The sequence below is a fragment of the Podarcis muralis genome, chromosome 6 (assembly GCF_964188315.1).
Source record: "Podarcis muralis chromosome 6, rPodMur119.hap1.1, whole genome shotgun sequence".
In the NCBI taxonomy this organism is placed as follows: Eukaryota; Metazoa; Chordata; class Lepidosauria; order Squamata; family Lacertidae; genus Podarcis; species Podarcis muralis.
In genome coordinates, this window is record NC_135660.1 from 36,367,887 (window position 1) to 36,395,845 (window position 27,959).

The 27,959-nt window shown below is 39.8% G+C and overlaps 1 protein-coding gene across 2 annotated transcripts; it reads right to left on the reverse strand.

The window, feature by feature from the left end:
• Positions 1-302: 302 nt before the first annotated feature.
• Positions 303-27,959, reverse strand: RYK (receptor like tyrosine kinase). Of its 2 annotated transcripts, none has more exons than XM_028730911.2 (15): positions 27,494-27,959; positions 19,064-19,185; positions 17,757-17,856; positions 15,875-16,009; positions 13,975-14,031; positions 12,937-13,081; positions 11,547-11,647; positions 8,998-9,123; positions 8,095-8,181; positions 6,830-6,899; positions 6,017-6,149; positions 4,856-4,965; positions 3,865-4,024; positions 2,905-3,041; positions 303-1,475 (listed from the first exon to the last, which is right to left on the reverse strand). In XM_028730911.2, the coding sequence occupies exons 1-15, from the start codon at positions 27,696-27,698 to the stop codon at positions 1,364-1,366; spliced, it is 1,800 nt and encodes a 599-aa protein (XP_028586744.2). In that variant the 5' UTR covers positions 27,699-27,959; the 3' UTR covers positions 303-1,363. The 2 variants fall into 2 exon arrangements, with proteins under 2 accessions (XP_028586744.2, XP_077786122.1); XM_077929996.1 differs by having other exon boundaries at positions 8,998-9,131; positions 11,546-11,647.

Genomic DNA, 27,959 nt, shown 5'->3' on the forward strand with positions numbered 1-27,959 from the left:
AGTTTGTTCATCTGTGCCATGTGACTGCAAGCCTTTCAAACAAAAGGCAGAGCAGTTATTCATATATGAAAAAAATACTTGAGTCAGCAATCAGCATACGTTAACTCTGTAGGCATAATAAATCAGTACAGGATCAGAGAAATAACATTTCTCATTATCTGTGACGGCTTCTATGCTCAAGAGATGATCAAGTGGCTTTACAGCCATCCCCAGAATTTGCATCAAGTGCTGATTAATGCATAATCACATGGTAAGCTTGATACAACCCCACAATATCAGGGATGAAGTTTCTCATTAACTCATAATATACAGATATTTTTACTCTTCAAATGCGGATTTACAAATATATTTATATATTTATATATTTAATTCCTTTTCAGGTCATAAAAAATCCTAAACACATAAACCAGTACCTTTTTAACAAGAAAATCTGCATTCTACAGTCCGAGGTGAAAGGCTCTTAATAGAGGGCTGCTTTGGCACTTCTCTGAAGGCCTCTAGCACTTTTCTTTTTTCCATAAAATTTATATACCGCTTGATTGCAGAAAAAAACCTCTAAGCGGTTTTAGCCTTGCAACATGAGGCTCCATTTTACTCTTGAGGTAAACTGGAAACAGCTTCGTAGAACTGTCTGTCACTTTTAAAAGGGGAATGATGCATCTTGGAGGTAAGCTTCGCCCCCCCCCAACCATTGTTTAAGAATGGGATTAAAACATAATAAAAAGGCCACTTGTGGTTCCAACCATATTGTGCTGTCGTCTTTAAAAAAAAGCAATGGATACTTAAAAAAAAAAGGCTATTCCAACTACAAACCTGAACACCAAAACCAGTCAAGTCATTTTAAATAGTTTAAGCTGCAGCACAAGTCTTTTTTGGGGTGTGGGGGAAGGAGAAATTCTTTTTGCTACTTTAGATTTTTACACAAATGCCCCCATACATCAGTTCAAGCACCTGTGAAATTAAGTTTGCATCTTCTTTAACAGTGCCAAAAATTCATCCAATTCACATTCCAGTCTCTTATACTTATGTTTCAGGTTGGGAAATTAAAAATGTCTGATTTCCACTTAAGTGACAAGTAGAATATAAGCTAACCTTACAAAAAACGCCAGACTGCTTTGTTAAGGCACAGTGATTTTGGAAGAAGGCAATCTTCTAGTTAGTGTCTCTGCTTCACACATGGGCTCCCTGATCCCAGTGATCTGATCCCAGTGTGAAAAATCCACTGAAATCAGTGAAGCCTACTTCCAAATAATGTGTTTTAGATAGACGTTATAGTGTATATAAATAGATGCAAACGCCACGTTTCACTGTTACATGGACACAGCGTCTCTTTCCAAGTAGAGCAGAGTGTGTATGCCTGGCATCAGACATAGGCTCCCAATGCTGCATGGAATTCGGTGAGGCACTGCACCAGCTGCTGAAATTTAGGTCTCTCCTCGGGGTCCAGTGCCCAGCAGCAAGCCATCACAGCAAATCTGGACGATAAAAAAAAAAAACAAACAAAGGTAAGTAAGCTTGACACAAGTGGTAAGCCCTTTGGCCACAGGTTTAGTAACAGAGTAATAGTTCCTTATTTATATGCCACCCATCTGACTGGGTTACCCGCAGCCACTCTGGGCAGCTTCCAACAAATTAACACACAGTAAGTAAAGGTATTTAAAAGTGTGATATTTTCATCCCCTGCCACACGCTTTAATGTGTGGTAAGTATTGGAGACCTTAGCAACGTGGAAAGTATTTCACATTTTCACCTGGGTGAAAATTAGAAATCTACGGCAGGTGACGTCTAGTGAAGATACTCCCCAACCTAATGTCTCATAGTTGGTTACCCTTTTAAAGAACACAGCTTATCTTCTCTGTTCTTTTCAGATTTCTTTTCTTTTCAGTATTTGAAGTTTTTGCAAGATATTTAACATCCACTTTAAATTTATGTGTTTTGTTAGAAACATCTTTATCAGCAGCTTATAGCAAACTAACTTTAGCACAGACTTAAAAATAACTGCTTACCTCTGGAATACAGTGGGCAGAAACTGAACCAGGATAGGGATCTAATGACTAAGTTTTGCTTCAGTGCATAACAGGCTCAAAATTTAAGCCTCAAGTGGTCAGATTAGTATAGTTTTTGAGGGTTACTAAGTAAGAAACTGTAATGATTTCTCAGAAGATTTAGTGCTATATATGTGCATGTATGCATGAACGGTTTTAGGAAATGTAAAATTACATGCAACTTCACAATCTTCCTTTTAAAAGCAGCCTCAACTCCTAACAGAGTAGTTCCAAGGAGTATGATAAAAAAGAACCTGAAACACCACTAGCATCAGTATGAGTCAATTTAAGACTGAGATTAACTGCTTATGTCCCCAAAAGAAGGAACCATGAATTGTGACAAAGCACTTCAGCAATGAATGGAGGGATAGAACTTTATTCCATAGCAACAGAACAAGTGGAAGAGGAACCACAGACTACTACAACGTCAGCCACAGTAATTTGTATCACACATATAAGAAACAGGACATATTCTCCACCTATTCAGTTGTTCCCCACATGGTCCTCACTGAGTCAAGAGTATGAGTTGCACTTTACTGCATGTATCTAATGTCATTCTTTTGATCACTTCTGAGGACTTCACTAATCACACCATATTTCCCAGTCTTCAAGACACAGAGGGATAGAAATGCCAACATACAGGCAGCCTCCCATTTACGAGCATCCAATTGACGTGTTGCCATGCACAAGCGCATCGTGCCGAACCCTCCTATACCCAAATGAAGTCCAATTAATGTAGAATGTATAATCCTTTCAAACACAGTAGTTCTTATTAGTTCGCACCGACTAATCATAGACATTCTTTTCCACCTACATACACAATCTTAAGAATTATTATGCAACTCTAACAGTCACTTACAATTCATCAGGACAGTTGATTGGCTGAGCTATCCTGTATCCATCTTTTAGATAGGCTGCCATCTCAAAGGGGTCAATATCTACATATGGGGTTTGTCCCAAAGTCATCAGTTCCCATAAGGTTACTCCAAAAGACCACTGGAAAGAGTATCACATATAATAACTGGTTAGATTTTAGGAATGTTTCATATTTCTTTCAAACAAGTATCACTTTCTTGCAAATAAGGGGCTCAGTCCATCTTTTATTTCAAATAAAGCTTGAAAGCAAACTGCTGTGGCATAAAATGGCCTATCAGACCTACAAATAGTTACCAGAGGTATTTGTGTTACTGCTTTTACTCAGCTATGACTTCAAAATACAAAACTGTGGTGGATGTCTCAATATGAATTGCACATATTTTTAAAGGATTCAACACTTGTGGTGTGTGTATTATTTCCTATTATCATGCCACTAAACTCCAGTGGTCATACCTAGAGTATGCCTACTGATTTCAATGGGTCTACCCTGGGTATGATCAACGCTGGATACCACTGCCAGTTCTGTTAGCCTCAAATTTCTTTTTCTATAATCTCCTCAAACTTAACTTATTAAAATGAATACTAGGATATTCAGTGTGGGTTTGCTGTTTATCCAAAGGCTACTTACCTAACAAGTAAGTTGTTCTGTATGAAGATTTTTACAACTCTCATTGTTGTTTTAATTTAAAAATACACGGGAGGAATTCTACATCGTGCAATTGTTCAATCAAGGCAAGCATTTTGACTTGCAGGACAGAACGATTCCCACATCTCCTCTCCTCATTTGCTGTTCTGGGGTTCTCCTGACCAACCCAGAGCCAATCTTGGGGGTTGTGGGGGGAGGAAGGAGGGAGGAAGTGCTGTAGAACAATCCAAAGCCTGATGGCACTCAATAGTTGATTCCTGCCCTATGTTTTTGTCCTGCTACCATATCTTAACTTACCACATCACTAGCGCCGGAAAACTCATTGTTAACCAAACTTTCAAGAGCCATCCACCGCACTGGCCTGTTTTCATTGTCTCCGAGGCAATGATAATCCATGGGAAATAGATCTCTGGACAGGGCATTGTCTGTAATCTTCACCTGAAGTGCATCATCAATGCTGTATATTAAAATACACACAGACAACCACTTAGATGGGTAAGTTAAGCTCTTTACAGTCATATTATGTCACATTTGCAGCACTACCTAGGTGACACTCAGGAAATGACAATGCATTTTTAGACATACTCTAGCCTACTATGCCTAGTGCAAAAACAATTTGGAGTAAGACATGTATCAAGAACTTTGATGTCATTTTAAACTTTTTTTTTCTTTTTAAATAAAAACCTAACAAACTGCATATTGGTAGCGTGATACCTTCCTATTTCATTGCTCCAGCATGTGCAGGAATGTAGCCTATTGCCAACGGTCAACTACTACAAATTCTTAACAAATGAGGGACAGATGCCCAAAAATGGTATTGCATAAAGGCAACTGTGAACCTTAGCTTTCCCTATTAAGACAAGGGGGGTGGCCCTAGTGGCCCAAATGCTAAGAATCAAAGCACCCCCTATCTAAAATATCTCAAGCATAGTTTCTGTTTCTTGTCACATTATATTGAGAGAAAACATTTGGAACTGGCTTTTTATGGAATAATTGCAAACAAAGACAACAATTCATTTGCATAAGCAACCTAAAACAACATGGTCATATTTTCCACAAATATGGTAGATGCTGGCCGATACCTACTAAGTTCTTCTAGTGCTGTGGTACCTCATACTTTGATTTCTGGTGCTCTCTGCAGGCATCTCTTTATTATGCTGCAGGTGCAGCTATCAGCTTGCAATGGGAAAGAGTGACTTGTACAGTGAATGGACAGAAGACCTGTTAGAGGAGCATTTTACATTGCCCCCAACTGAGTGTCTTTAGCCCTTTACACTTCAGTACTTACACACAATTTCTAGCAGCCAGGTCTTTGTGAATGACCTCTCTTCGGGACAAGTAGCTCATTCCACAGGCAATCTGAATAGCCATATGTACAAGATCTTGTTGTGAAATTGCCTATAGAAATAGAGATTACAATTACAAACCTCCTTGAAATGAAAAGGTGGAGCTAATTTTTTAAAAAATAAATATGCTTGAATAAAAAATCCTAGCTTAGTCATTATTTGCTACCTGTCCAAAGTACAAGCTTTTCTTACTGTCAATTTTCACTGAAAAACTGAGATCCAAAGAGGCTGTCCTTCCAATAAAATGAAAACTGCTGGTGCTTGTCCCAAAACTCAGGGACACCATATCTAATTTGCTTTCATAGTGGCAAAAACCAGAGTTAACAAAATTTCTGCTGCATTTCCTGCTACCACTTCTGTGAGAAGGGAGAACAGAACCCTTTGTGTGTTAGGTGCAAGTCACTGTGATCTGCTCGGTTCTAGCTTTCACAAGGCACAGGAGTCTGATTATATGCACTGGGCATATAATTCAGCATCCTGAGATGCAGGAGTATGTAAACAAGCACATACTGTGAAGCTCTTCCTGCTAGATGACATCTACTGTGTCACAAGCCTCTTGTGATGGAATGGCCCAACATATGCTGGTGGCCCTCTGAAGAACAATGTGGCCCCTGAAAACACAAATGTTGGCTTTCCTAATCTGGGAAGCAGAAGAGATTAAGACAATTTTGAGAAGCTGCCCTAGCAGGACTGGGAATATTAGGATTACACTTGATGTTTCAGCCTTCCCCTTGTTATCACACTACTTTTCTATGTTTGTAATTAAGAAGCAACATGTATTTAAGCAGAGAATGAAACATTAAAGCAAATTGTTGTTAAAATATTGTTACCATGTCTGTTTTCTAAGGCTCTACTGATGCTTTCACTGACCTGGTGTCCTTTGGGTGTTTTGGACTGCAACTCCCATGAGCTTTGTGCTGGGGTCGATGGGACTGCAGTCCAACACTTCTGGAGGGCACCAGGTTGGCAAAGGCTGTTCTACTGAATGAGTTTTTCATACCTATGAATCCCTTGGAAATTCACCATGATCTTGACAGTTTGAATTTTAATTAAATCTAAATTGGTGACCAACCATTTTATATTCTAGATTAGCCACTTCTTACCTGAGGATTGTTAGCTTCTACCAGTTTGCACTGTCGCAAAAACAGCTTGAGATTCCCCCAGTTCATATAAGGCAAGAGTACCATCGGTTTTTCTCCTTCCTCTATACAAACGTGAGTAATGGGAAGCAGATTTCTGAAAGAAATATAGTTCTGGTTGGTGGTGGATTCCATTAGCTGTTCAACCAATAGTCCCACAATTGTACAGGGGACCCTAGGGTTACGTTACCTTCGGCTAATGTAACCTTTGGGTTGCGAACGCGGCAAACCCAGAAGTGTATACTTCTGGGTTTTGCTGCGCGCGCATGCGCAGAAGCACTCTATCACGCTGTGCACGTGCACAGAAGCGGTGCTTCAAGATGCAGACTTTTCAGGGTAAATACGGACCCTCAGAACAAATTAAGTTTGTGTCCAGAGGGTCCATTGTACTGCACAATTACCACCATGTATCCCATTTCCTTGATTTATAATTTAGGAAAATGTATACCCCCTTTTTTAAGCACAAACACTGCTCGCAATCATAGCCAAATAGCTTTTCGCAATTGCATTATAGGCCAAATTCGTTATTTGAGAATTCTTGAATGAAGCATATGCAAAGTACACTTCAATTCCAGGCACCTTCAAGTTGCACTTTGCCCACTGAAGATGGCTCACATGAAGACTAAAACTGAAGTCTAGTGAAGTGTTTTTGCAGAATAAGCAATAATTAATAACTGTTTTCAATAGACTGTTGTGAAACTAAACTTTAGGTGATAAGCCATCAAATTCCCAAATACAAATTAAAACAACTTTGCTTTCATTTTGAAGAGCGCTAACCTGTGATGAAGACCTCTGAGTTTACAGCTTTCTGTTAACATCATTGTCACTTGAACTTCTGAGGCCTGATCTAAAAAGCCAAAAGCTTGTTAGAACAAATTTGCATAGGCAAAAAAACAAACAAAAAAACAGCTAACAGACAGACACACATAAAATCCAAAATCCTCAAATAGCAAAATCACATACTAAGATATTAAACATTCTTGATGAACAAGATCCAGACCAAGTTAATTGCATTAAAAATCCTATTGAAATCAATGGGATTTAAGTTAGACTTTGTGAACTAGGTCCCACTATTTTCAATAGGACTTAAGCATGGGTCACATAGCTTAAGATGAAATTGACAAAATGTTGCAGTGTGGTGGGTAAAAAGGAAAAGGCTGTCACAGTCCCTTTTAAGAGACTGTGGGGAGAGATCACAGAGAGGAACATATGAAGCTGCCTTAGAACGACGATCCACGTAGTTCACAAACTTTTTGTTATGGCCAGTAGTACCTCTCCAAGGTCTTTCCCTCAGCCTTGATACTCCAAATCTTTTAAAGAGATGCCAGAATCTGGACTTGGGAACTTGCATTCAGCCACGGTCTGTGGTCACTAAATCTTTATAATAAACTTAAGGCAGTGGCTTGCCTTCCTTGTCCTTCCACAAAACTTCTGAGGGGACTGAGATGAGGGGCCATGAGATGAAGCTTCATGTGAAAAAGGACCAGTGAATTCTGGCAATCAGCTGAACATTCAAAATAGTTCACTCATTTTTAGATGTTGGGACCTGTAACTTCCTCTCTCCTCGGGGCTATGAGCTTCACATTCCACACTAGACAAAAATTAGCTAGTGCTACGGTCCCTCTTTACTTACCATTCAGGCCTTTTTTTCCCCCTGTGTCCCCTTTTATCTCCCAAGCTGCAGAGCTAACCTACTAGACTATGGAATGGTCTTCCCTCAACCATATATTTTCCCAAGGCTCAATGGAAGCCAGCCGTCTCCCAAGTATGTACTAGCTCACCAAACCACCCCCTCTTTACTTCTTAGGGGGTCTCCATGTTTGGTTCAAAATACATACCTGAAATATACACACCCAATTCAATAAACTGAAGCCAGAGGCAGAAAAATTACTAGAACGCGACCTGTTGGAATTCTGCGATTGTGGAAGAGGTTTTGCCCCAACATTCATTTTTCAATACATCTAAGAAAGAACTGTTTTGCAGAAGCAATGACTATCCTATAACCTGCCTAACGCTGAACAAAAGTCATGCTGAAAGCCTACCTTTTACTGTTTTTACAAACATCTGCTTTTCTTTAGTAGGGTCTTTTTCTTCTATTAGCATTCCATGGAAAATTCGACCAAATGTGCCTGAGGATGAGAGCAATGAACGAAGAAAATGAGGTCAACAGAAATTTGTATACACATTCAGTAAATCAACAGTGAAGGGAAATCAAGGTTAGCAGTGGACTCTCCTCTTATGAAACTTCACATCCATCCATGGCCTCTTTGTTCAGCATTTCATCAACCTTTTTGTAGTTGGCACTTGAACCATTATTTGTCAATCTAGTTTAGAGGAGTTCAAAGGGAGATTGCCAACATAAGCAATAGAAGTTTTAACATTTTCGTGAAACCCTCTTTTGCTAACATTGTGGATTAGTAAGCTTACCTGCAAAAATGTAGCCCACAGATTAGTAGAGAAACTGATCAAACCTTAAAAAATATGCTGGTTTACAAGACTGACCAGAAGATTAGGAAAAAATAAAACGAGGCCCTGTTTTCCCCAGTTTAGTTTCATTAAGCACATTACCAAGATTTCGGGGAAATAAGATGTATATTCCCTATACCCAGGATAAGCAGCAATGAATATGGTATTGCTTTTCAAAAACAGTATGGATAAAATCATTATGTACAAAACATAATCCTACACACCTAACCTCTTAAAAATGGAATTGCACACTTATCAGACACATTAGCCTAGATTAGAAATAATGGCTGAACCATTCTTAGACATCATTGTTAGAAACATGCCCATTTTTTTGTTGGCTATTTAAACAATCCACTCTACTTATAACTACCACCAGTCATTTGAGGTATCAACAATCCATAGAAAAGGCCAAGAAAAATGAAAAGCATATCATCTGATTGATTGCATATTGACACATATGAGGAACTGTTTATTCGTACCTTCTTGAAGAACGTCTTTTAATGTTATCCTCTCTCTGGAGATTGCTATGTCCTTTACTTTAGCCTTTGCCTCCATCAACGTTACACTTTTAAGGTCATTCTTCTCTATTCGTAAAGTAGGATAACCTGAGGAGCCAGCAGATCCAAACAATACCAATATAAATACCAAATGTAAATAGGAGTATTCATCATTTTCTAGAGATGAAAGTATGCTGCAAATAAAACATGCAGGAAAAGAAACCTATGGCCCTGGATAGTACCTTGTAAGTATTTAATGTTTTGCCACAGGATGCAATAAGAATAATGATCTTCTGGTTAATTACTGAGTATCATACACATTACAAGATTGAAACAAACAAGAAAGCAAACACATTGCCCTCTTCTGGGCTTTAGAAGACATTGCTATATGAAAAGTGAATCCTGTGTTTATAATTTTTTAAAAATTGGTAAAGTAAAGCATCTCAAAATTATTTTGGTTTCTAGTAAGAAATGTTCCAACGCCTTTCACAAGGACTTTTGTTTATGTAGACTGGGCGAAGCTTTATGCAGCTGGTCAATCTGGAACATTCATAGCAACAAACTGAGAGGTCTCTTCAGCAGGAGGAAAGGTTACATAAACGAAATACTCTCCTGCCCCAATTCTTCCCAATGTCTCAAAGAGCTGCAGTTGCAGAGACTGATCCTTTACTTCCAAGAACCGTTTCTTGCTGGTATTCCATTCTAGTCTAATGGGCTCAGACGATCTAGACACTCATAGATATTACTGTTTTTCGAAACCTCCTTGAGGTTTTTTAGAATCAAACATTATCCTAATTGTATGAAATTGCTAGGGCATTGTCCTTTCAATCAGTTTCTGATCTAGCACATCTTAATGGTTACCTTGCTGCCCCATAATAGGGAAGTGTCAAAGAGAAACTACTAACAGCAGTGCAGTCTAAGGAACTGTTGCCCCAAGAACAGTAGCACAGAATATTTGGCCACACTGTCTGGGGATGATGGAGGCTATAGCCCAACACCATCTAGAGGCCCACAAACAGAACACAAGTGAAACAGTAATCTTCCCATCTGTGATTCCCTGCAATTAGCATTGCATACTGCCTCTAACAAAGCAATGACAAACCTAGACAGCATATTAAAAAGCAGAGACATCACCTTGCCAACAAAGGTCCGTATAGTTAAAGCTATGGTTTTCCCAGTAGTGATGTATGGAAGTGAGAGTTGGACCATAAAGGAGGCTGATCGTCGAAGAACTGATGCTTTTGAATTATGGTGCTGGAGGAGACTCTTGAGAGTCCCATGGACTGCAAGAAGATCAAACCTATCCATTCTTAAGGAAATCAGCCCTGAGTGCTCACTGGAAGGACAGATCCTGAAGCTGAGACTTCAATACTTTGGCCATCTCATGAGAAGACAAGACTCCCTGGAAAAGACCCTGATGTTGGGAAAGATGGAGGGCACAAGGAGAAGGGGACGACAGAGGACGAGATGGTTGGATAGTGTTCTTGAAGCTACCAGCATGAGTCTGACCAAACTGCGGGAGGCAGTGGAAGACAGGAGTGCCTGGCATGCTCTGGTCCATGGGGTCACGAAGAGTCGGACACGACTAAATGACTAAACAACAACAACAACAACTGCCTCTAACAATGAAGTTAGAACACAGCCAAATCCACTGATAAGAAAGCTCCCTATTACTTACACAAACAGTGATGATGGATGCTATCATTCAACCCACTTTGGGACCATTTGTAGTATTGTGCTACATTCTGGGAACCTCTTGAAATTGTGGGATGGGCACTCAGAGTGTAATGGGACAGGAAACATTTCTTTTCCCCCTACGCCCGAACCCACATCATTCAGGGGGATCCCCCAGTCTTTTTGCAGGAATACGGGTGGGGGCAGCAAATTGTCCTTCATGAGCTTACTGAAGTTAACTTATTTTAGGATCCAAGTCAATTGATTCAACCAATTTAAAAGTATGGTGAAAATTAACAATTATGCATTCTAGTCCTTAGATATACAGAGAAGAGTTTGAACACATGGCAACAGTGTCTGCTGCAGTCTCACAAAGGAGAAGGGCATGGACATGTCAATAATCTGAGGCAGCACAGAAGAACACACAGAAAAAATGACTTGCAGGTCATCATCCTACCCGTACACATTAAGTGTTTTTCCAGCAGTCTGAAAATAAGTGCAGGCTGAGATCTAGCAATGAAACAGACACTCCAGGCAGAGCTACATGCACTTGGCAAAACCATGTCATCCCTGTGTTAGCTCCTTCAGGGGGATTGAACATTTATATAGGAGAATCAGGGAGGAGCCTTTGAAAAAAATTCAGGGTTCTCTATGGGCTGAGAATCCCGTTTCTCATACAATGTGCCGTATTGTGATCTTATAGCCCAGAGAAACAAAGGTCACTAGGATGCCAACTCCAGACTTTTCACACATTTTCCTGCTAGTCAACATCAGTATGATCTCTTAGATCACTATGACTAACACTCATACATAGAAAGTTGAGGTATGTGGGTATCTGTAATTAGATTAACACTTACTAGTAATTGGTGTTGCGTTGTTTGGTGTGTCAGCTCTCAGGTACTGTGTTGTTTGCGTTGAGGGCTGAGATAAGCCCTGAGAACTACTGCTGTCACTAATGCTGTTTTGGAAAAGAAAACACAATCATTTTCTAATTTTCAACCATTTAACTTCTGCTGAGGCTAAGATACCACTTCAGTTGTGCAGTTAAAAAAGATTAACGAACCCAGACTTCTCCAAATCTCAACCTGAATATAGCAAAAATGTCAAAAGCTTGTAATACTTTAAATGAATATCAAAACACGAAAAAGAAATCAAACAGCATTTTGATTAATAACATTTTCAATCAAATCAACCGTAATTTAAGCAATTCCAACTTTAACCCTTTAACTATTGCAAATCTTGCCGAAAAGGACAAAATCTGTAGCGTAGCGAGAAAAGTCCAAACTTTTAAGTTTGTAGATTGAGTTCTGATGTGTTATAGGTTTCAAATAAATTAGAACAGATGTAAGGGAAACTATACTGGGCCAAGCATTTTTCCAGAGTTTAGCTAGTGATATGTACAACAGAAGTCAGAATGTTCTTGTTTATGTCCCCAACAGAGAAAAGCAGTTGGACTGTGCATATATAGCACTTGGGGGGGACGACCTCTATTGAGTATTTGCACCTGTCTTTGTAGATTGACTACGACCACAATAAAGAAATGCATCTATTTTTTAAAAAGGAGTAACAGCCACACATTTTAAAACATATTTTCAAGTATTATTCAGTGATGTTAGAGGATCTCCCCCCACCCCAATAAATCACCCCTTGCTCCAAGAATCTTCATTTTCAGTCCAACTGTTAGGGCTGTGCAGATTGTAAGTAAGGAAATGAAGTTTAAGAATATTATTTAAATGGAGAGAATCTAGGGGTGGGAGAATCCCAAGAACTATCAGCATTCCTTAACCAGTGCTATTTTGAATCTATTATGATTAATCTTAAATCTATTTCACAGAATATGCCAGTCCCTTAGAGCAGCCCCACTAGCTTAGGCTCAACACCCATGTAGCTAGCAACCTGTTTTCACAGAGGCTAGCCAGATGGCTATGTGAAGTCCACAAACAGGAGGACATGAATGCAATAGTATTCTCCCACTTGTGTTCCCCTGCAACTGGTATTCAGAGACATACTGCCTTTGAAACTTGAGGTAGTATTAAGCCAACATCGCTAGCAGCCTGATAACTTAGTAAGTCTTGTATTGCATTATCTGGGAACATTGAAAAATATGTTATATACTGCACTGACATTAAGTTCTCAATGTCAACTCTGCCAAAGCCTAGGAGCTACCTTTAGTGCATCAAGAAGTCCATATAACGTCTCAAACATGAAAACTGGAAAGAAAATTGAAGTCCATGTTTTTTTCTTTACCTGTCTTCCAATTCTATTCTCTTCATACTGTGAAGATGCAAAACAGCTAGTATTATTGCTACCAGGAATATGACTGCACAGCAAACTCCTACACTGATATAAAACACACGCGTAGAAGTGGTGGGAGCTGCATTTACAGGATCAACTGAAATGGAAGAGCAAAGCATTACTGCAACAAAATGGATATAACATCTGCCAGCTTCAGCTAAGTTCACATACAAATGACTAAGTAACATGTTTATTTTTATTTTCCTATTATACTGCAGTATATAATTTAAGCTTATGGTGAAGGAAAAAAGTGACTTCCAAGATTAGTTTTAGAAGTCTAAATATAAAATATTGAAAACAGTCACTAAGAGATGCCTAGAAAAACTAAACATCATAGCCTTTAGATACAAAACCTCTACATTAAAGTCTTCTCTAAGCCTTGTTTTCCTTGAAGTACAAAAATAGAAGACTCTGATGAGTACCAAGGACAGAGAGATGCCCTCCACTACAAAGAACTCAGCTAATTATGCTAATAACTCAACATGAAAAAATTATGAAATTGCTTCCACCAAAAGGCCAATGGAGTTTTTTTGTAATATAATATCTTCACTAGCAAGTTGCCTTCTCTCTATTTACTGTTCACAGGAATTCAATTCATATACCAAAATATTCAGCCATGTAACATGCAAATTCAAAAATACATTGCATAAAAAGGCTGATAGCAAAACTAATCTCTTACAGATCTGCTTGGTGGAGTACCTGGTTCACAACACAATAATCAATAAAAGAAGCATGAAATACAAAAATGCGAAAGTACAAGCTGCTGGGCATTTATACTTTTTAATTTCCATTAATGAACAAAAAGTCTGTCTCTTAAAAAACTGACCAATTTTCCTTATCTAACAGCAGAAGGGGAAGAAATGTGTTTGAATTATGTAGACTGATGATTTTAAAAGAAAATGACAAAGATCCTCAACCTCTCCTGTATGCTGCATACGAATAATGCTTTCAGGTATATTTCATTTAAAAATACGAAACACATTTACTTACAAATAGCTTTGCTGCTATTTTTGTCCAATACTGGTGGTTTTACTTCTAGCTCAGGTTCTAAAGACAAAAGGGATAAAAAGGGATATTTGATATCACTTTTCCTCTGAGTTTTACTTTTCATACCAAGACAATGGACAGAAGAACACTTTATTCCATCTTCTATCAATACCAGATCAAAAAAAGTCTATCAAGATCTGGCAAACCTAAGAATTCAATGTAGTTCACCTACTATAAGGAGGAAGTAACATACCACATAGTAACACCAACCACAAGATTTCAGTAGCATGGAGACTGGTCCTTTTACTTGCCTTGAAATAAAAAATAAATACAATGCTAGCTGCCGATGGTTGACCCTCGTTTAAACATGTGCCCATTAAAGAGCATAAGCTGAACTTTCAGATGTAAAACCCAACAACAGAACGGGGGTAGATTTAGCACATGGATACATTTGTATTTCATCCTTTGTGTTTCATGGGAACACAATATTTAACTTTCAAGCTTTCCTGTAATCACTGCAACTATTTATACCCATGAGTAGATGCTATCAAGAAGAAATTTATTTACTGTATTTCAAATCCACCGTGCGACCCACACTTTCTCAGGCCATGTAAATGTAGCCAATTATGTTAACCCTTCCCTAGGTCTCCACCTTTCTAGAGGTCTGAAGCATATTGGTTATAGGTAGCTTCTGTTTCCAGTCATGCGTCTTGGTTTAAATATTGATTTCCTGCATTCCCAATGCTAGTAATGATCCTTTCTGGTTAACAAAATATCCCTTTTACTGAGATACTGCTGCAAAGTTTTAGTACTGGTAAGCAAAGCCCTAAAATCACCTGCTCCCCTTAAAGGCCAGACCCTGTACCAAGATTGCCTGGGCTTGATAAATTTACTGAGGTTTAGCTAGAAGTGCAGCAGGGAGAGCCTTCTTGGTGGTGGCATCTCAGCTTTGGAATTGCCTTCCCTCTGAAATACAACTGGCACACACATTGTTGGAAGCTCCACGCCACGTAGAGCCTTGGTTATTTGCCCAGACCTCTGCGGAAATGTATTGTCAGATTGCATCAGTTTGGGATTGCCTTGCTTTATGCCATTTCATGTTGGTTTTTACGCTGTTTTTTTGAATATGGAATTGCTTTTTGCAATAAAGAACAGGATAAAAAGGGTTTAAATAAATAATGTTGCCGACATCTTTACAAACATACAATAAGCCAACAAGTTTAAACATCGTATCACAATATACAAAAAAATTCCTTTAAAATTCAACAAAAATAATATACAAGTTGCAGTCAAAGAAGAAAATATTGGAACTTCATAATATATTAAATCAATTACGTTAGTATTGAGCATTTAACAATGTTTTCAAAAATCAGTAAACAGTGGCCAAGCCTTTTCAAAAGTTTGTGCTTTTCTTTCAACCCCTTAATAGGCCAATATTACTAAGTTTGCAGCAAAACTCCCATGTTTTATAGAGTATGGCATTTAGAGACAATTACAGTCTTCACCGCAGTTATTGGGTATTATATTCTCTTTCATCTGCACTTTCTTTAAGCTTTGTAGAAATTCTTTTGTCCACATTTATTGGAAGCTCTTTTTGACACATTCTCTGCTCCAGTACACCCCTGACCCCAACATCCCTCACCTCACACTGCTCAATCAGGTCTGTCCAGTACTCTCAAAGCCAATCTAAACAGATCTGAAATGTCTGCTTCCAACTAGGCAAATTACAGCTCCCAACACTGGTGGCAGCTCCTACACACTTGCTTTCTCTGGTGCTGGGTGGGAAGGGAAAGAAGAGGAAAAGGGTGGTGGTGGAGGGACTCTAGCTGTGTGCAATGCAAGTGAAAAAAATTACAAAGCTGTATTGCCCCTTTAATATGAACAGTGAATAAAAATGTCTTACTTTTGTAGCACATTTTCCTTCGTTTGAAATTTAAGACTGTGATATTTTTGGAAGCATTAACGGTCATGTTGAGCTGCATTAGTACCGTAACATCAGAGTCTAATCTGCCTGTGCAAGAGAGTTCCACCCGAAACACTGTAAATAGAAAAGCCACATACATACATGTTTTTAAATGATAAAATGAAAAACCACACACTTTAAATCAGCAGTGCAAAACTGCCTTAACTCCTGAGTATTATTAATTCCTTTGTTACAGCTTTTTTTAAAAAAATTAAGGCATTTATACCTTTAGCCAAAAATGCTCTCAGGGTAACTTTTAAAACTAATTTTAAAAACTGACACAATTTCTTGATTCCTCCTTTCCTGTTCCTTAAGAAAGTTAAGAATAGCCCTGCTAGATGAGACCAAAGTCCTTTCTAGTCTGGTATCCTGGTTCCCAGAGTGGCTAACCAGATGCCTGTGAGAGGCCACAAGCAGGACATGAGTGCAACAGCCTTCACTCACTCTTGCTTTCCAGTGGTTGCTATTCAGCCACTGCCACTAACATTAACACTGATATTGGAGACAGTATATAACCAACAGAATTAGGAGCTATTGACAGTTGTATTTTCCATGAATTTGGCTTGAATTTAGACAAACCGCACTTCGGCTAAACAAACTACGGTTTATATTCAAATCATCCTTTTCTCTAATCCCTTCTTTTCAAATTAATTTTATTGTACAAAATAGTGATATACAGACCACCTTCAATATATGAATATGTAAATGCCCCCCCCCAACACACAGGTATAACACATTGACTTTATAAACATTGTATTCATAAAACTAGGAATTTCAAAATTGGCACATGGACAATAACTTACCTATCCACATAAAACACTGAATTCTTTTCAAAGATTAAGAAACCAAGATTTGAAACTTGACAATGGCTTATATAGGGTTTCAACTAACATACTCAAAGCGGACCCACTAAAATCAATGAAGTTACTTGAGTCTACTCATTTCAATAGGTCAACTCCAAGTATAATTAGCTTATTTTTATTATATTTCCCCCCCAAACAGCTTAATACTTAAAATCTCTAAGCAAATCTCAAAAATACAGACTTGAAAACAGATAAGAGAAATCTTGGAAGAACAGGGTCCAGTTTTACAAGTCAGGGAAAGCCTGATGTACGTTTTTCAACACATCTGAAAAAACTGATGGGATGGTGCTTCACATACAGTGGACCCTCAGGTTACATTACCTTTGGGTAATGTAACTTTCAGGTTGCGAATGCAGTAAACCCACTAGATGTGGACTTTTTGGGGTACGCACAGACCCCTGGAATGAATTAAGTTCATATCCAGAGGGTCCACTGTATTTCAGAAGGAAGGGCATTCCACGGTGCATGTGCAATAGGTGGAGGAAATGTCCATTTTGGGGTCACTGCCTTGTGATATTCTGTAGGGTTTGGTGCTACAAGTAAAATTTCTCCACAGAATCAAAGTGATCTTACAGTCCTATACATGGGTAGGCGGTCCATTAAATAAACCTGGACCTGAGTTGTCCAGGGATTTATATTAATTTTATTACAGACGTTACATTCCTTCTTCCAAGGATCATATGCTAATAGCTGACCTTGAGCACACCCTAGTAGCTAACTGGCAGCCAGGGCAATTCCCTCAGCATGTGAGTAATATCTGCACATTCAGGTACTTCACTCCACAACTGGGTCACACGTGCTCTGCACCAGCTGCAGTGTGCAGATCAATCCCAAAAGAAAAAACACATGAAGCACATTACAGTAGTTCAACCGTGAGGTTACCAACACATGAATCAAGGCAGTGAAGGTATCCCCATCAGCACATAGCATTACAGTTTGTGTAATGAAAGACTTCTTACCTGATAAAGTACGAGGGACTTCTCCTTGTTCAGAAATATTTGCTTGTGGCATATCCATAGCCAATAGATTATCAACCTGAAATCCCAGTTTATATTCAATCTGTAATGATGTGCAGAACAAGCCAAAAAGAAAATATGCTCACTAAAAGGGTATGTATTTGCACTGATTTCTACTTGAGATAAATTAAGAACCAAATTATCAGAAGCATGTTGCTAAGTGTCCAACAAAAATGAACAAGGTAAATTCAGAGGATGAAATCAGACATTGCCTTAATCTACGTGCATCTCAACCAAGCAATTATTAGGGGGAAGGGTAGAATCTGGATCAAAACCAGAAAAAGGGATCTGTAAGCAGAACAGATACTAAACCATATCAAGATGTGGAGATGACCAATACAAAGTGACAGGAGGGAATCACTTTCTGCCAGAAAAACACATTTCCATTCACCCCCAGAGATCTACCTAAAGACCTAGTTTTCAATACTGCCAGAACAGTTAATATTTCAGCTTTATTAAGTTGGATGCCAAAATACCAGTTTGAATTATATTTAAATATTAAAACCAAAAGCCAGCTATCCTTTTAAATGTCAAACAACTTTTCTGACTCATGTGTGTACTGATACCATTTAATACATGTTGTATGGTTTCCAATCCTGAACTCAAGGCAAAATTATGGTTTACAGGTATCTGAATTGGGCAAACTATAGCTACTGAGAAACAGGGAGGGAGGGACTCTTATGTATTTAAAGATGAAGCAGCACACAAGCCTAAAGCTCATTCATGAAAACCAAACTGTGTTTAGGACAAGTCATTTGAATCAAGCCTATGAAATGAAGAGAAAAGCCTTCTCACACACTATACTTCTAAAGTGCAATCCTAGTGTATGTCTAATAAGAAATAAATCCCACTGTGTTCAATGATACTTTCTCCCTGGTAAGTGTACACTGGGGTTTTATGGGTGCAATGGAGTTTACTTCCAAATGGACAATATTTAAGAATGGGATGTTGATCATGGACACACGCTGCACATTCTGCACAAGTTCATGGACTTCTGCTTTCTTCCCCCAGCTCCATGCTTGAAGCTGAAGAGGGGGTGGACAGAATCCATGAAACTGCTCCAGGCAGCAAAGGGTCTCAAAACCCCACCACAACTGCTACAGACAAAGCTGCAGTGTGTTATACCAGCTGTAGCACACCTTACACATGTAGCTTCAGTCTTAGGTTACCCACCCTGGTTAAGCCCTCCAGTGCCACACAATAAATACTGTTGCTTAATTCATCTACATAAAATAATAGTTGGTGCTTACCTTGGCCTTGGAATGCCAACTGAAATGGAGGCTGTTCGTCTCACTTGGTACCAGCAGATTAAAGGACAGAGCGTAGTGATTGATCAGGTCATTTCTCACATAATAAAGTTCTGCATCAATACCTAAAACATGTTTAAAACAAAGAGGGGGATGGAAATGAAGTTAAAAGCTAAGCTACAGCCACAGGCAATTTAGTAAACAAGAAATAAAGATTACTTGTTTAAGAGGAAGAAATCTAACATTCAGTGCCAGTTAAGTCAGTTTGACCCAATTTACCTTCAACATTTAAAGGAATGTTTAAAATCAACTACAACCCCCACCCAAACACCTCCTTCTCTACTCCTTAATGGGGGAGGAAACAAGCCAGAGCCTGGCTTGTTGTGGAATGGGAGCACTCTGAGCAATAAGCCTAGAATAAACCTTTATTATAAACAGCATGCAAACCAGGCTTTGGAAATGATAAAATCTCAGGTAGAATAGATTCATGAGTCCTTAGCATCAATGGAAACTTTCCTGCTATTGTGTATAGATGGTGCAGTCTCCTCCAATCCCACATCAGTTCCAATTGGGACCACAGCAGGAGCAAAGGATTAAAGCATTCCTCTTCCCCACAGCTCTGATGAGGCTAAGGGGTGTGTGTCAATGTTTGGTTGTAGTAGTAGTTGTTGTTTTAAAAAGCTGCTCTGAAATACGTAACTATGGGCTAAGTCATGTCTAGTATGGAAGAAGATAAGGAAAACACTACAAAAAGTTATGAATGTCCAAGGAAATGTGTACACAGACTCTCTGATCAACTGCAGACAAAACAACAGAATAATAATTGAGTAAGTTATTTAACTGGCATAAAGAAAAACTTTTCTGGAATCAACTAAACAAATCTACTTTAAAACTCTTCTGACTTGCAGACCCCATTAAGCAAGCTCATATATAGAAAGCTTAAGGCTCAAGGATCTAGTTTCTTGTTACTGGATCTTACCTAACTTAAAGCAAACCACATGACAAGGCCTGCTTTTTTTTGCTTTAGATTTTAAGAGGAAACACTGTTTTGCACAGGCAAACCCTAAATCACATTAACATATATCTTTGTGCTCCACACTTGGACATAAACCAGAGAGAATAAATTAAATCAAGCATAGAACAAGAAGGTAGGCTTATGCCATACCACAGAAATACAAGGTCATTCTTTAAAGATTTTAACATAACACATTATGAAGCAGACAAGGAGAGGCAGGGATTTCATTCTTAGAATGAAGGATGCTGAGGAACCCTTGTATTCATTACAAAACTGGATCATGTCACTCTAGAAGCCTTAACAAAACCGTGGCTTTTTCAAGGGGCTCTTGCATAAAAGAGCTTTAAATCTTTGCAGTTTTAGAAAATACAAAAAGCTCTCCTCAATTAGCATGGGAAAGTGATTTTTGTTTATTTAAGAGGGGCTCTTGTGAGAACTCCCCTCTTGAGGAGCAAGACAGACAATTGGTGGGTTTCATTTTCTAAACGTTCAGCAGAGTTTGAATTACTAGAAGAAATTCTAGTATTATCTTCATCTTTAATGCTTATGTTCCTTGTGTCTCCTGTAAATTAAAACAATTTCTATGTGCCAGTTTACCTTTCTTTTTAGAAAGTGGGTAGCTTTTTAAAAGTTAGGAATGCGTTATCAGAAATTTAAGCTATCATCCATAATCATTCAGATGGGACTTTTCTAAGAAAGCCTTTGTATGTGGACTTGGAAACATGCAATACAAGTTTTCCTCTTAACCAAGTATGCACAAAATCACATTCATTACATTAATCACCTTCCTTTGACTTACATATTCTGCTACAATTCACATCTTACCAACAACCATGCATAGCAAGAGCTAATACCCACTGACTGACCTACAGGAACTGGCACGATCCTAACAGTTCACAATTCTATTCTCATGGAGCAGAAGGTATTTCCAACTTCTATTTTGCAATCCAGTTCATGTGTGCATCTTATGGTATGAGAAGGTGGAAACTGCACAAATATGTCCCTTTCCTCTCTCACTTGATGCTGTGCAAGGCCAGCAGCCAACTGATTTCTCGGTTTTGTTTCCTTGGGGCTTACATCATCATGAAAATTTATGCTGCTCCCAACCAATTGATTTTGTTTGAGCTTCACCAAGTTTCGTAGTTGAGACATAAATGTAACAAGAGATTTGAGAACTTCTGGCACAAACTAAGAAGAAACACAACAAATATAAATTCTCATGGATACTATTGAATACACAAAACATAGGAACAAAAATCCTAATGTAGCTAAAATTCATGTCTTCAGTTGCCACAGTAGTGCCAAAGGGACCCTTCAGAATGTCTTTGTTTCTCTTCCCATCCACTACAATGCAATTCATGACTGAATAAATTTGTTTACTATGAGGTATTAGGGCAGGGTTGTTAGTTGTGCCCGCTGCAACAAATCACGCTAAATAGAAGACATTCTACATCATTTAGGCTGTGCACCATACATTTAAAGCAGATTTCTCATCTCCAAAGAATCTTGGGAGCTGTAGTTTACCTTGAAGACAGTTGCAATTCTCAGCCCCCTTCACTACAGTTCCCAGGATTCTTTTTTGGGGGGAGGGAGATTAAAGTTTGAATGTATGGTGTGTACACAGCCTTTCACAGCTAATTAAAGGAAGCTAAGGAAGAGATCCTGGATCTAAGAACTAGATAACTCTGACTAATTTCATGTTGCTTTTTGCATCTTTTAAAAACAGGCAAGCAGATATCAAATTGTCTTATATTATGCTGCCCCTATCTTTGCTCTTTTTTCGCACATCTAAGTTACATTGCCTATGGGTACGTTTGACCAAAATATTTACTGCATGTCAGATACGTAACATGGGGAATTGACTTCCATAAATCACTCCCCGCCCCCTGAAATCAAGAGACAGAGCACACACATGTACTTCACTTTTCCAAGCAATCCGAATAAAAGTCAAGGAGAATTAATCGGAACCATTAAAAACACAGAGCTGAAAGAGGAAGTGAGAAAGTGCACCTCTTACAACTTCCTTCTTCAGCTCTATGTACTTTTTCCAAAGAGAAAAGGGGGACAGTGAGGGGGTAGGCTTAGAGGTTTCATGGGAATCAAGTGAACCTCAAGGACACCACTGTGCACACAAGCATCATGCTAGTTTTTGCTGGGCTATATAGCTAGAATTGTACAGACACAATCTATCTGAAGGCAAAGCATAACAAATTAGTTTCAAATTTTAAAATCCATTATTAATTACAAAGACAACCACTGGACATCTCATAATCAATCAGTTATTCTTCAAATTTCAGTAATTATTAATCAGACTCAAGACAAGGCTTTTCCAACCTAGTGCCCTCCAGCTGTACTGGCTTCCAACTCCCATCAGCCCCATAAAGCATGGTCAGGGATGATGAGAACTGTAGTCCTAAAGATTAGAGGGCACCAGGTTGGGGAATGCTACTCTAGGCACTTTAGTGGGTTGAACAAGGTCACCAAGAATACAAAGGGACTTAGAGACCTCTGCATCTACTACAGTCCTTCAGGAGTAGATTCCCACCCCTATAGTGTCATTCACAGGTCCAGAAGAAATATGAACCACTTACTGAAAATACACACTAGACACTGCATCCTGTAGGCACCATCACATAGAGTAACTGAGCACACAAAAGGTTTTAGAGCCTCCAGTCCCTTCTGGAGTCCTCACTTTAAAATCCAATGACTGTGTCTGAGAATTCTGAAGTTTGGCACCGACTCTAAAAGCAATTGTCCACATTATATAAAACATACTCAAAAACAGCACACTGCACTAAAATTTATGAACCATGAAGGGGGAGAGAAATCACGACAGTGTAATAAACCATCAGCACTGAATTAGTAAAATGATATATTTTATTAGACTACTGAGTGTTCAGAAATATAGTAAACATTCATCCTTTCAAAATTCTTTAGGCATGAATATTCAGAGCAAGCCACCTCATGAGAAGAGAAGACTTCCTGGAAAAGACCCTGATGCTGGGAAAGATGGAGGGCACAAGGAGAAGGGGACGGCAGAGGACAAGATAGTTGGACAGTGTTCTCGAAGTTACAAACATGAGTTTGACCAAACTGTGGGAGGCAGTGGAAGATAGGAGTGCCTGGTGTGCTCTGGCACATGGGGTCACGAAGAGTCGGACACGACTAAATAACAACAACAATTCAGAGCAAAAGTACAATAAAGATTTAAAGTTCTTTCAGGTCCTGGTGTGTCATTGCTCATCCCATGACAACAAATACTGCCAAAGATTCATTCTGCTGCATCAACATACTTTTACATCTAGAGTTGGTAAGCATATTTCAAATTTGTGGGCATCAGAATGAAGTTCTGGCCAGCATTAATTTTCTTCATGCCCTAACAATTTGGCCTCTGGAATTTATCCAGGCACTCTAATCTGCACAAAATGATCTTTATCTAAGCTTGAGTTCCACTCTGCCTCGTGATCCCAGATGGATATAGGCTGCCTCATCAAGAGCAATGGGAACCGTGAAACACATCTGTATCATGCACAGCTCCTTTGTACAACTGGAAAACATATTCAGCCATTTTAGCATCTGTCTCTACCATCTCAGACTTAGATATTTAATAAGCTGGAGCATCCTCAAAGAAGATACAGACAGTCAACTTAACAAAGTAAGCTCCTTCCTCAAGGTTGTTTTTGCCTTCAGTAATTGTTACTGCATAGTCATCTTTTCTCCCTGAGCACTATGTTAAAGGACAGTTTTCAGCTAAGAAATAATTGTTCTGCAATATATCACACAACTCCAGGCAGATATATTCAAGTAGGACCATACAACTGATGAGATGGTAACATACAAAAAATCAAAAGGTTAAGTATTCAAAAGATTTTAAAAACACCTTAGCCTTATACACTAAAAGCTGCAAGTCTTTCAATGTGCAGTATCTTCATATTTTGTTAAGAGAAGCACTTAATTCAAATTAACAGCCATATTTTCAGATCAAAATAGAACAATAAATATAGATAGTACGTAAGTACGGTACTTTATTCAGCACTTTATTCAAACTTAATGGAAAATAAGACACCTAACAAGCATTGGCTCTCTTCACACATTAGAATGCTAAACCATTGTTTGGTGCTACACCAACAAATATTCTGTTTCCTCACACACCAATTCAATAAATTAGTCTCTCAACAACTGCAGCACCCTGAAATGCCTTTCCACTGGAGAGGCAAGAATGTGGTGCCCAGGTGACTGCCATGGGTTAAGAGAACAGCTGAAAATCAGGTTAAAACAGCTCAGTTGAGTGGGCATTTGGATACAATTTATCAGGCAGTGATAAGAGATGTGAACATATGCTAGAGCTTTTCTGAGTTTCCCTCCCAGCTTTTGCCCCCCAAAAGAGCATTTTATAAGCTGTTTGGGTATTCAGTAATGAAAGCTGCTGAAAGGGAAACTGCAAGTACTCCAGAAACAACTTTCAGTACCTGTGCATAAATCATTAGATACTGTACCTATCTTTAATTAAAACTTTGCAGTACATTATTACCAGAAGACTCCCCAATACCATCTGAGCGGTAAGTTGCAATGTATCAACTAAGAGATAGGATGGCTTTGAAAATGTTAGGTGAAGAGAGGCTACGACAACTATAGCAAGAATTATAAAGAAAACAAGCCTTTTCACTTTTTGTTTTATAATTTCTCTGTGATACAATATTCTCTGCACAAGTCCCCAGGAAAGCAGAGTTATAGCTGAAGTAAATAGCATAGATATGCAACAGGAACAGGCAACCGGCGATGTACAGGCAGAAGTACTACTGACATGCCTGGACCCCCCCCCCCAAGCTGTTTTTAGAACCTTAAAGGTTCTGGTTTTGTAATGATTTCCATCATCCTTGTTCCGTAGATACGGTAAGTTTGAAAAAGTGAAGACAATTACGTTACTAGGATTACAAAGGTGTGAGTAAAGGAGGTCTTGTAATAATCTTAGGGACCTACCAGAGAAAATAGTGTCCTGCAACCATTGTTTGATAGCTTTAAAAGAGAGAAGTTATGAACATTTGAAGTTGCCACATCAGTCTAACTGGGAAGTCCTAAAGTGCCTTGTGTACACCTACACAAGACTGGAGTGGATTTACACCACTGGATAGCTCAGTTGGTCAGAGCATGGTGCTGATAATGCCACAGTCACAGGTTCAATTCGCACATGGGACAGCTGCAGATTCCTGCATGGCAAGAGGCTGGACTAGATCATTCTTTCAGTCATTTCTTACTCTATGATTCTATGAAGAATATTTTATCCATTCACAACTGTGAAAACTTTCCCACAAGACATTGTGTGTACCTAGTCCCAATCCGATGAGTCTGAGATATACACAACCCTATCAAGTAGAACTGCCAGGCAAACATATAGGAACACATTGTAACACCCCTCTTTCTGCAGTTACAGTGGTACCTCAGGTTAAGTACTTAATTCGTTCCGGAGGACTGTACCTAACATGAAACTGTTCTTAACCTGAAGCACCACTTTAGCTAATGGGGCCTCCTGCTGCTGCTGCCACGCCGCCGGAGCACAATTTCTGTTCTCATCCTGAAACAAAGTTCTTAACCTGAAGCAATATTTCTGGGTTAGCAGAGTCTGTAACCTGAAGTGTATGTAACCCGAGGTACCACTGTATACCCATCCTACAAAATTTAACATGAATCCATCTTCTGTCAGTTTCTTATTTAATCACGATTAGCACCTTCCTCCACATAAGTGGTTCTTTTCTTCCATGACATCCTGGTCAAAACCTATTCTCAGCCCCCCTAGAAACTATAGAAAGCCTCTGTGACCTCAGACAAATTACCTAGTTTAAGGCAGCATCAGGAGAGCAAGCCAGCTGATCTAAAGACAAGCATCTGGCTAAAAACTAAATGTTGTTAATAATATAAATTTCCAAGCTATGAAAATAAGACTTGTATAGAGAACACTGTTATACTGTAGCAAATTTATAAACAAAATGTGAAAAAGTGTTTCTTTCTTTGACAGACATAAAATCACCTACATCAAACTTCCTTTATGTATTGGCAAATTTCAGTTTAAGATTGCTTACTTTAATTATCCTTTCTCTCCATCCCAACATCTAGTTAACCAGAGACTCATAAATATACACTTGTCTAGTCACCTGTGGCAAGTAAGCATTTCAAAGAGAAAACCAGACAGTTATATTTTAATTTTTGTAATGTAGAAGAGACAGGGGGAGGAACATTAATGTTTACCTGAACAAATGAGTTAATAATTATTATTTTGAGCTTGTAACTTTTGCAGACATATTCGCAGGACTGCTTACTCCTGAGTAAAATATGTCTTTGTAAGAGTCTGCGAATATTCATTACTTCATGTACAAATCAACAGCTTCAATAATAGGTATCTGGATATACAATGTGCCATTCAAATGTTTTCAAATTCATTTTTTGAAAATACATATCAGAATAAATTGATGTGTTATGGCACGTAAAATTTTATTTCTGTGACTTGTGTTTTAGACTGAGATTTCACAAATTTATTGTATTCCATTAACAAGGTTTAAGGAGGACTAGGGTGACAAAATGAAGGCCATCACTGACCCTTCCATCCAAAAACACATTTACTTAAGCATTTCAGTGTTGTTCACTTTGGAGTGTAGGCAAAATCTGCCATATTTTGGTATGTTTCATAAAGCAGTCAATATGCTAGGAACAAGATAAACAAATTAACATATAAAGTGTATAAAGTCAAGTCTTAAGGATTTAGCATCTCCCAGCATGAACTTCTAGGGCACAGCTGCATAAAATAATTTATTGTGTATGCACTGTACAAGCAGTACCAGAAACCAACCCCTGTAGCACGTAAAAGGGCTTGAGTCTGAACTGAGTGCGACCGTCCCTATTTGCAAAACACACCCACCCGCCAAGGAAAGTCTGCTGCTGCTGCTGCTGCTGGCCTTGGTTCTAGGCTTCTCCCGCTCCCTCCTCCTCCACCATGAAGTGGTTGGGGTGGCTTTTTGGGTGGAGAATGTCAGCGCCTCACCCGGGCAGTTGCAAAGCGCGGATTTGGGAATGTGCACCGTGAAGCACATTTGAAGCCATTAGGTCCCCCCCTTCTCCCTCCCCCAGCCACGTATTTTGTTTCCACCCCGAAACCCAAACCCAGCCCCCTCTCATAAAGCCCTGGCAAGCAGGCGAGTCGCTGAGCGGCATTAGCAGAGCAAGGCCGTACAAGGAACGAAGGCAGGACCAGGCGGGGAGAGGCGGGGAAGGGGGTGCCTGGCCAGACGCCCCCCGCCCGCCGCCGCACGGCCCTCTCGGGATCCCCCTCCCGGAGGAAGCCGAGCCTGGACGGAGACACCGCGGGGCCCCTCCCCCCCTCGCAGCCAGGCGCGCACGCGGAGAGGCAGCCGCCGCCCCTCACTCACCGATGAGGCGCCGCACCTCCTCCTGGCTCATGTAGACGCTCAGGCCGGGCCCGGGAAGGGGCGCCTCGACGGACCCCCCCGGAGCCTCGGAGGCCACCGCCGCCGCCGACAGCAGGAGGAGGAGGAGGAGGAAGGGGCGGAGGCGGCAGGGCAGCCTCGCCTCAGCCGCGCCGCAGCTTCCATCCCCCCGGCCACCCCGCACCATCGCTCGCTTCCCGGCTCCCTCGGCGGGGCGGGGAGGGAACCCGGCGCCCCTCCCCACCCGCGAGCCCCTCACACTCGGCGGCAGCCGCTCATGCTCCGGCCGCGGCGCGCGCCCGCGCTCTCAGGGCCGGGAGTCATGGAGCAGCCTCTTTTCTTTTCCCTTCTCTCTCTCTCTTTTTCCCTCCGTGCGCGCGCGCGCCCCCCTTTTTCCGCCCGCCCCTCCGGCGGAGCCGAGTCAGGCGAGCGAGCGAGGCCTATCCCC